Source organism: Folsomia candida, unplaced genomic scaffold (genome assembly GCF_002217175.1).
Source record: "Folsomia candida strain VU population unplaced genomic scaffold, ASM221717v1 Fcan01_Sc019, whole genome shotgun sequence".
NCBI lineage: Eukaryota > Metazoa > Arthropoda > Collembola > Entomobryomorpha > Isotomidae > Folsomia > Folsomia candida.
The window spans coordinates 2,221,192-2,231,984 of record NW_019091211.1 but is presented as its reverse complement, the minus strand read 5'-3'; the positions used below and the strand labels follow the sequence as shown (position 1 = coordinate 2,231,984).

At 37.4% G+C, this 10,793-nt stretch overlaps 1 protein-coding gene across 1 annotated transcript; it reads left to right on the top strand.

Moving 5' to 3' along the window:
• Positions 1–6,895: 6,895 nt before the first annotated feature.
• LOC110857479 lies at positions 6,896–9,657 on the top strand. The gene is made up of 8 exons (XM_022106068.2): positions 6,896–7,472; positions 7,735–7,855; positions 7,924–8,066; positions 8,134–8,251; positions 8,459–8,588; positions 8,667–8,822; positions 8,909–9,091; positions 9,314–9,657. The coding sequence occupies exons 1-8, from the start codon at positions 6,967–6,969 to the stop codon at positions 9,622–9,624; spliced, it is 1,668 nt and encodes a 555-aa protein (XP_021961760.2). The 5' UTR covers positions 6,896–6,966; the 3' UTR covers positions 9,625–9,657.
• Positions 9,658–10,793: the final 1,136 nt, after the last annotated feature.

The window sequence follows — 10,793 nt, the reverse complement described above, 5'->3', positions numbered from 1 at the left end:
CGGCTATCTATCTTACTCTTAAGATATTGCTTATTCAATTAAATATGTATTGCATATGTACGTCATTTGATGCAGCTTTTTAAATGGGAATACACAATGGGAAACCCCGAAGAAAGCGGAATAAGATAACATTATTTTGCTGGATAGATATTCATACATACGAACATAAAAACGGGTGGAAAACGCATACGTACATACATATATACATACATACATCCGTATGACACCAAGCACGCTTGTACCACACAACCGCACTCTAAATAATTTCGAGACAAATGGTCACCTACAGATGACAGAGGCTTTATTTTTGGGTAATGATTAAAGCGACGTTTTGTCATGAATGATAAATAAATCAAAAACTCATGTTCCAATCGGGGGAGAAATCGCCATTTAAAGAATTCAATTCTTTCGAGTAAAAAGAAAGTTTTATTCCGATAATAAAGATTGTAATTTTTAATTGTAAAATTTTTTGTAGGGTTTTGCATTTCAAGTAAGAAAATTGAATATTTAAATTACTCGGCCGGGTAGACCGGGTAGTTAAGTATCCCCGGCCGGGTACCGGGTATCCCAGAATAGGTCGGGTATGCCGGGTAACTACTCGGTACTCGGGGCACCCCCTACTTACTTTTACATTTACATATCGTCGGACTAATTCTAAAACCACGTAAGTGCACTCGCTTCGTAATTCTAAAACCACGTAAGTGCACAACAAAAAACAAGGAAAATAACCTAACTACAATTACAAAATCACACGCAGTTAATTATTAATGCAAGATCATAATATAAACCTAAATATGAACATTAACTGCATATTATTTTTAATTGCAGTTAGGTTATTTTCCTTGTTTTTTGCTGTACACTTACGTGGTTTTATAGTTTAAACATTAACTGCACTTAGGTGGTTTTAGAATTACGACGCGAGTGCACTTACGTGGTTTTAGAATTAGTCCGACGATATATTTACATATATGTGACAGATATTGTGGTTGAGTAAATACAACGTAAGTCATTTTTCTAAGCTCATGTATGTATCTACATATGTAGTTGTTTATTGATTACATAATTAGACATCCATCGAAAAATAATAATTGTTTAAAATTTACATGAAATTATAATTTAGTGATGTAAGTATTTTCTAAGCGACGTGACTTAAAACAGGTAATCTAGTTAATAATTCCCATGAATTTGAACGTTAAGTTGTAATATGTGAAAATCGTCAGAATCATATAATGGTAAAAGTCATAGATATTCCTTATAAAAATCTATTACATAAGCAATTATTTAGATGATTATTGCTCAATAACGTGCATAATTCTTAATTCCAAAATATTACAGTAGTTTGTACACTGGCTTTACATAAGTATATTTACATATTTACATGTTTTATTACATTACATCATTAAATAGGTATCAAGGATTTCTCCGGTAACCGCTCGCTCATGCATAATTCACCCAAAAGTTCTAACAATGATATTCCTAACAAGCTCCCCCACAAAATAAATAGCGTCACAATCCCCCCATTAATACCTACGCTGACCGTAGACTTGGTTTCCAGATTTTGATCCATCAATGGTATTCGGTATTCAAATTTTCGTTTCATTCCAGCCTTCCTTAATTCGCCATATATCCCAGTTTCCACCAAGAATCGGAAATACTGCGGGATTTTTGAAATACCCTCCCTCTCAAAAATCCAACCCTCTCCTCTCCCACCTAAAGTTTCCTTCCCGCGCTGGAACTTGATCCAGTAGTAAAATTTTCGATAGTACGCCAATTCTTCTTGAATAATCGAAGACTCCTGAAAAAGCACACTTTTTCCACATTGGATTACCTCTTTTTCTACCAAACGCCTGGCTTCGTCTTCCGAATATCTATGAACACCTATTTTCATACGTTCCGGCCAATGTGCATGGTTCGGACTTAGCAATGCTAACCTGACCAAATCATGCCTCGTTATCAACTTCGGGATTCCCTTGTACCTACCAAATCCCCTAAAAAATAAGTACCAATGTGTCAAGTAGCCCAAAAAGATAAAGTCTGGTTTGCTCATATCTTTTCCTCTTTCTGGGGACGACAAGAGTCTAAAATAAGTTGGCACCGGGCTTATCTTTCGAGTCGCACTAGAGACATTCCTTTTAAAAAATATATCCATAAGCAGCTCAGCGTATGTATCCAGGGATATCAGCTTTTCCTCAGTAATGATGTTATCGATTCCGTCAATTTCGTTAAAAGTATCGATCACACTTCCAGCCAAAGGAGCATTTAATTCTGAGATCATCAACCCGTTGTAAACGTTGGTCAAGAATATCGCCATAATTCCCCAAACACCGACAACCAATCGAAAACTGGTCGATTTCTTTAACTTGGCAGGGATCGGACTGCATTCCTCTAATAGTGTTCCAAGCAGGAATAACCATGGAGAAAATGTCTCACTTATCCCCTCAATTGTCTCACTCAGTTTGATAACACCTATCACCACTGCGGTAGATGCCGCCACCCCAAACCAAACCCACGGTTGGAATGGCGTAATGTAGAAATGAAACGTGATAGATTTTTTGGAGTAACACGTAAAAAATTCAAAACCACCAAATTCTGTTTGAACGAATTGATTCTTTAGCGAAAAAAATCCTGTTAACTCGCCTTTCGATAGGATTGGTGATAGTAAGGAGTATCTCGATACATAAATTAGAGTCGCATTAGCTTTTCTGAACACTATTTTCACTAGGTTGACGTCAATGCAGTCAGTCTCGTAGCAAATGACATGTCCAACGTTTCGTAAAGTGTCAAGCCTAGTGTAGAAACGTTTTGGCGGTTGTCTCAAATTTTGAATAGTATTCACATCGTTTTCTGTGGTACAACTCGCTTCTGAAATGTTGAACACTGCTTCCTGTTGGATTAAACAGGTTTGAATCTTGTCATTATTATCAAGTTTGAACCAAATTGCGAAATTTTCAACATACACAGAATTTGCAAATTTGTAGAAATTTTTTAGCCCTGCCAACTCTTTTCTGGAATATTTTGTTACCAGAAATACCCAAACGTTCTTTGTCGACCTTACCCACCCAGCGGATCTTCCATGACCGAAATGCAAATGCTTTTCTGTCGCAAAGTGTAAAATATTTCGAGATAGTGTTAGGTTCAGGGGAATCTCAAAATTTTGAGAAGTCTTCACAATTGACAACCTGCACGAAGAAACTTTACCATTTCCAATGTTCATTGTAAACGGAAATAGCGTTCTATTTGGATGAAGTATAAATCGGTGGTGGTAAAAGTTTGGAGTAAAAATTAATGTCTTCGGAAAAATATTTTGATCATCCTGGAAATTTTCACTTTGTAACCCATCGTGTAGAATGCTCACATCACAATGTTGAACAGTTTTTAAAATTTCGAAAATATTAACTTCACTTTGTCTCGAAACAGTTGCTTTCATCAAACAGTTTATTATAAAAACCATTAAAATTAGCATTTTTGCTTATTTCGGCTGTTAATTATTTGGTTCAGAGTTTTAATGGAAACTGCAATTCAATTCAAAATTTAAAGGATTACTCTATACTTCTTGAATCGTGTCTTTCTACCGTACAACCCTTTAAACAACAACTTTTCCACTGTCTGAATCTGAATAAGAAAGTTTTGCACACCAATTTCTTTTTATTCAGCTGCAGACTAATCCTAAGCATTTGCATATCACCAGCATCGCATTTACAGATGTTTTATAACCCGTGAGTGGAAATAATTATGGATATTTCAGTAAGTAGTAATCAAAAACTATTAAAATATGAACTTAACTATCTACACGACCTGAATAATAAGAATCAATTGTATCGATTCAATAGATTTGAACTTTGCTGAAATCTGATTAGAAGTTTTTGCAAAAGCTATTGTTATGCATCAGACTTTCATGCCGATGTCTTTTATTCAAATTTCTGAGTTTTAAAAGAATCTAATGCTAAAATCTAGTCCTTTTACGTTTCCATAAATAAAACATTAAACGACTATTACAATTACTTATTACGTACACTTTAAGTAAAGCTTTGTAAAACTTACTCAAAGTTGGGTGAAATTGGGGATGACACAAAATTTATCCATTGTAAATTTTGCACAATGTTATTTATGAAAATTTTATGGCTTATTATCCATCACACGTGCGAACCCTAACATGGAATGTGATCAATTCTGAGTTGCCGTAATTATCCGCCCATCAACTTAAGATTCGGTCGTCCTTTAATTCTTCGGCGGATATTGTCGTGACGCTTGAATTGCACTAAAGTTTTAATAAATCGTGCCCAAATTAATCTAACCCCATTCACGACATTTACCCTATTATATTTCATATACTCCATGACTGACAGGCAGAAACATGCCGCAAGACACGTGATAAGTACAATGAAAACCGTTTGAATGCTGTCGCCTAGCCTGACCACTTGAAATGAGGTCGTTTTATAGCGAAATTTCATAATATTTCTCAAGTTGGCCTCCCTTTCGCGAATTATTGTCGCGTTCAGGCTAACCTGTCGAGCCACGAAGTTGTAAATCCCTGAAGTCAAAAACGTCTTAAGATATTGCAGCATAATGCTTTGGCGGGAATCACGCATGCTGCCAGCATGCGTGATTCCCGCCAAACTATAAGCCTAAATCCGACCGGCCTTTCAAAAATTGTTTTCTCTCCGCGATACCATTTTTTATCGGGATAATTTCTCTTCAGATATTCAAAGTAGGTGTCCACCTCACTCATTGATCCGGCATAAGCGGATCTGTCACACTGCAATAGTTCCTCCTCAATCATCCGATTTATCCCGTTTTTGGTTGCCTTATCGTATAAAAGTCTCAAGTTCTCCGGATACCAGCGAATCCTTGGATTAAGCATGGAATAAACTAATCGCAATATTTGTGGTGGATATCGAGAATAATCAACAAAAATAAAAAGATTGTGATAAAAGTACTCGGTGAATTTATAATTTCTCAGGGAATTCTTTCTTCCCCATGTTGGTACGAATTGAGACAAAATCGTATAGCAGAATCCTCCCAGATCCTTCACAATCGGGCGAATTCTAAAGCTTGCGTTGCTGTCGTTGTCCGTATCAACCATTGCTATTCGTTTGCCCCAGACCATAGAGGCATTTACCTTCCTTTGTGGTTTCTCCCGGCAAGAAACTTTGTCATACGTGTCTCCCCGTTCCCCAGGTAGGGGTGAGTTTAAATTGGTTATGAAAATACTCAGGTAGAACGTGCTTAGTAACATGCCGACGAGGAGCCAGGGAGCGCTTAGGAGTCGAAAGGGTAGAAAAGTGTGCAATTTTTTCGGGAGGCTGTGCACCTCATCGATCAGGAGACCGAAAAAGTACAAGAATAGTTTGAGCGGATAGAATTGTTTGTTCAAAAGGTAAAATCCTAAAGAAAGGAGGCAAGTTGATACGAAAAGCGTGATAACCGTAACGATCCACACGATTGGGTGATTTCGCAAAGCCAGCCTCTGTTTTGGAGAATATAAAGTTGTGAGGGGACATTGGTTTGCGTGGGGGACGGAAGAAAATCGTACGGAAAACTTCGTTTGGTCAATGTAACAGGGATATTACGGGTGGTTGGCAGATCTGAGGTGGAAATATTGTTGAAGACGAGGTGATATCGACAAGGAGTATGGGGCGATAGAACAGATGGCAAATTTATGTTGCCCAGTGCGGCCGCAGGTTTTATAAAGGCTAAATTTGCAGTGCAATACGAGACGAATATTATTGTATAGAAATAATTTGATTTCGTCATTTTTCCTGTATCTGGAACAATACCGTGGATTTGGGCGGTGGATTTAGGTGGGGGTGGGGCTGGATTTGGGTGGGGGTGGAATTATAAATGCCGTTGTCAAACAGCAGGGGTGTTCTAGAGGAGAAACTAGCTGAATTTGAGGATGTAAATGTTTCCTGGTCTGGATATATGTATATTATTTGGAATTATGGAACATATATTATTTTTGCCTTTGCGATTTGCATTTAATATTAATAATCCTATTGTGGTAGTGGTTAAGATTAAGGATGTAAAGGTAATTTTGAGCATAAAATATGCAAGCAATAAATGCCTATTTATTAAAATTGGAAACAAAACTCATTTCATTTGTAATCTATTTGCTACAACTGCTACAAGTGTAAGTATATTCCAACGTTAATACCTTTTATATCGCAGGTTACCACAAGCCAAACACGAAGGGGCGAAACATGTTTACACCTCGCTTCCCTCGACACGTTACCTTGACCAAGGGCTGAATTTTTAACCTTTCCTAAAGATTTCAATACGTCCTATCAGAAACTTATTTTTTATTGTTCAGGAACAATGAAGCAGAATGCATAATCACAACACAAATCCACATCCAGATAATTAATTGCAAAACATAATGACCAGTTTATCGCCACGCACATTATTCAGCCAAAAACTTAATGAATGACTCAGCCAACACTTGTCTAAACAATTGACATCAATTTACAATATAGCACTTAATTCGTATACATATTTAGATAACTAATTATACCATCACGTTTTATGACGTACCTTGTAAACTGAATACAATTAATGTAATAAATAAATAAATGTACCTCAAATTAGATTAGGGACGTCATTACTGAATGAAGTAGCGCAAAAAACGGCCCATTCACTCCTTGGCAAATTACAAAATTACACTCATTCAAACAACTTTCGGCTGGAATTGCCCAACGATCGTATTGTGAAACAGTCATGCTACATACACGATACCGGCACGCTGTTACGTCACATCCTACATCGCGTTATCTTAAAGAGCTTATCCAGTCCAATTAATTAATGGATGGTTGTACCTATGCAATCGTAGAAAATCTCTGCATATAAAAATGGACATCTTGCCCACCTAATTTCCAGTATTATCGAGCCAGTCTTACGAGTCGGATAAGCTTTGAGAAACAATCAATACATATTTCGCACATTAGATATTTATAAAATAAAATTGCAACCATGCAAATTTTTAGTCTCATATTTTCCTTGACAATAATGTCCTTCGCATCAGTCTGCCGCAGCCAGAACGTCATCCCACCCGAAATGCAAGCCGAGATCGACGCCAAGATTCGGCAAAGCCTTGAAAGTCAACGGTTGGCTGCCGTGTCACTCTCAATCGTTAAGAATGACGGCGAAATCCTGTACGCGAATGGGTACGGGATGCGGGACAAAGAAAACGGACTTGAAGCAAATGCCCACACCCTGTTTGCCATCGGATCCGCGTCGAAATCCGTAACGGCTGTCGTAATTGCGAAAACATTACACGAACTGTTTCCAGATCTTGGAGAAGCCGTGCTGGACACACCGATCCGGGAGTTATCGCCATCCTACAACTTTACTCTGATTGACCGATATAGATCTGAGAAGACGACGTTTCGCGATATCCTGGCGCACAAGTTGTGCCTGATGCAGGAAATTTCGGGCATGGTGGCGCAGTCGTATGAAGATAAAGATGATGTCTATTAGTAAGTTTAAATTAATAAAAATATTGATGGAATTCATTATTCCTTTGTATTCTTCGCATCATAAAATGAGCTACGAAGGTTACCAGATTTTATGAGTGAGCGTCGTACGATTTTGCCATCAAAAATCACGTTACTAAGCTTACGATTTTTATGAAGCTTTACCCCTTGTTTTTTCTTCGTAAACTACTTTACGATACGAAGGCAATTGCGAATACCCCCATTATTTTTTTCAATTTTGGTTAAGTTGTACTTTTGTTTATAGTAGGTACCGTTATGCCCCTGAAGAGTGCGGTTTTAGATCTACCTTCGACTATAACAATGGCATGATAGGCATGGCGGCCGATATTTTGGGTCATATGGCAAATACCACATACGAAAGTTTGGTAAGATTTAACAAATAATCTGCAAAAAGTTACATATGTAACTCTCTAATCCCTCTATTTATCTTCAGTTATCGCAATTTCTCTCCGACATGGGAATGACTAGTACCACATGGGTCAAAATGACTGATGATCATAACAACATGATGAACCGGGCGGTCCCCTACTTCTTAATGGAAGGTCAACTTACCCGCTACAATCCGGAACTACTCAAGTATTTAAGTTTTAATAAAGACAAAATTGCATCGGAAATAAAAATATTTATCAATCATTTTTTTAAGATCCATCGCATTTATGCATGCTGGCGGCGGATTGTTAACTACTGCGATTGATATCACGAAATATATGCAGCTGCACTTGAACAAGGGCAGACTTGGCGATAGACAAATTGTTCCAGAGGTGTGTAATTATTTTTTGGATAGTGGCCGAGTAAGCCGTGGGGACATTTGGAGATATCAACATTGTAGGATAGGGGAGGAGGACTTTGTATAACATGGGCAGATGACGAAGATATCAAATAATTAGATATCTGTCCCCACGCCTGCCCGGCCACTGTTTTTTGCAAGCATTTTATTATTTTTTTTACAAATATCTGTACAATTGTAGGAAGTCATGGCGTGGATTACAGTCCCATCCAGTTCCAGTTATAGCGGTATCACAAAAACGGAAGAAGATCCCGACGTTCTCGACATAAGTGTGGCGTACGGATTGTGTATGTATTTGGGGATTCAAGATGGTAAAATTCGTATTTAGTTAGACAACTTAAACATTGGATTATTTGGAAACTAAATAATTTCATAATGTAAATTCCCAGGTTGGAGAAGAATCGGGCACGGGGGCAACCTTCCACCTTTTCAGACACATCTATTTATGTACCCTGACTTGGGGATTGGCATCTATGCAACGATTAGTGGTGGGGATATCATGGCAGTTGCGGATGTTCCCACCTTTCTCTTTAATATTCTTCAAGGTAAAGCAATAAGGAAAATAATAAGTTCAAATTATTGTTATTCAGCATATTTCTTTGTATTTGCAATGATAATTTCATGCTGATAGGAATCGAAACACCCCAAAAATTGGAGAATAGCACATCGAATCAAAATAGTTTTGAAAGCGGTGTGTCCTATTTGAAACCTAAAAAAATTGTGGAAACAAAGGTCACCAACCTTCCCCAAAATGAGAAAGCAGTCAATATTACTCTTGAAGAAGCCGTGGGCGTTTACGGGAACGGTTGGAACGGTAAATTATTTACTTTTTAGTGTTTGCTATATGCATTTCTTGCACTGCAAATCAAAAAACGCATGAAATGCAAGGTGCAAAAAACACAAGAAGCATGCGCCATCAAGAGAACACTTTCTTGTTATTTTTTCCTAGTGGTCACTTGCATCCGAAACACTGCTTATTTACTTACATACGCAAATACCTTGAAATTTCTGAATACTTATATGATCAAATTCCTAGGCGAGATTAACATAACTTTGAGAACAAACTCCAACGGAAATCCACAACTTTACTGGAAATTTGGACGAATGGTGGAGGGATGGCTGATTAAAGTAGCCCCGGCAACATTTTCCCTATCAAAATGGGAAACGGACGTTTGGATGATTTACTTTTCGGGTGGCTTAGGATATGGGAGCGTGCAGTTTAAATTTTTGGATATCGATACCTTTCAGTATATCGAATTCGGCCAGCATTTTACCACTGATTTTAAGAGGGGCTTCAAGCTGGAAGATTTGTCTCCTATTCCGTGGGCTCCAGGGACATGTGCATAGTTTTTAGCTAGCTACAATATTTGAGACTCTGTAAATATTAAGTTACGATTGCTTTCAGACTCTCCATCCACCCAAAAGAGCTTTGGATCAAGCAAGTCCGACGTCGAAAAAGGCGTCCAGGCACGACGTCCAAGAATTATGTTAGCCGAGTCAGCCGAATTATCCTATTATTTAACACCAGTTTATTTTATTTTGGCGTTCAAATTATTCAATTCATGGCAAGAATTTGGGTAGTTGAGTGACTTCTACACCAAAATAAAATCAACTGGTGTTAAATAATAGGATAATTCGGCTTCTCGGCTAACATAATTTTTGGACGTCGTGCCTGGACGCCGTTTTTCGACGTCGGACTTGCTTGATCCAAAGCTCTTTTGGGTGGATGGAGAGTCTGAAAGCAATAGTAAATATTCCTTAAATAAATTGATGATCTTTGAGAAATACCAATTTTACATAGATAAATTAAAGATTGACAATTCTATGACTGGTGATTGACTAGAAATTCATTTGAAGTAAATAATCGCGTCTCCCGAAACAAAGAATACATAAGTTTGGCATTTACATTTGTCCTATTTTTTGTAATGTTAATGCGTGTTTTTAACGCAACGTCACATCAAAGTATGTAAAGGGTGCATGAGGTGAAAAGAAATGTCTAACTGGGACATACACCGGCTCGGAGTCAAATGAAATTTGAATTGCTTTAAAACGAACGCGGACAGGAGGACTAAATCTAACTTCTCCGGGTTCGGAAAATACTTGGAATTTCGATTTGCCACCCAAATAGGAATAATCATGGTCATCCCTTTCTTAATTTTAAGTTTAATCATTTAACTCCTCATTTTCCCAGTCCTTGAGCTCTAAAAAATGGAACAAGCCGAACCGTTTCAGTAATACAAGTGAAAAGGTAAAACTGCAACTCGGAAATATTTTAACATAACTAAATATCTATCAATAAATATTTTTAGTGATGTAGTACATACACATGTCGCACATCAATTTTTGTCTTAAATAGTCATAGATTTATTAAATACTATATTTGGTACTGTAAACTGTGTAATAAAAATTGCGAAAATACAACGGTTAATAAATATGTCTATCAATAAATTCCTGTGCAATACTAAAACTATTTTGAAGGTCAATGTTTTCGTTAACGATGACTACAAAAGTTACCG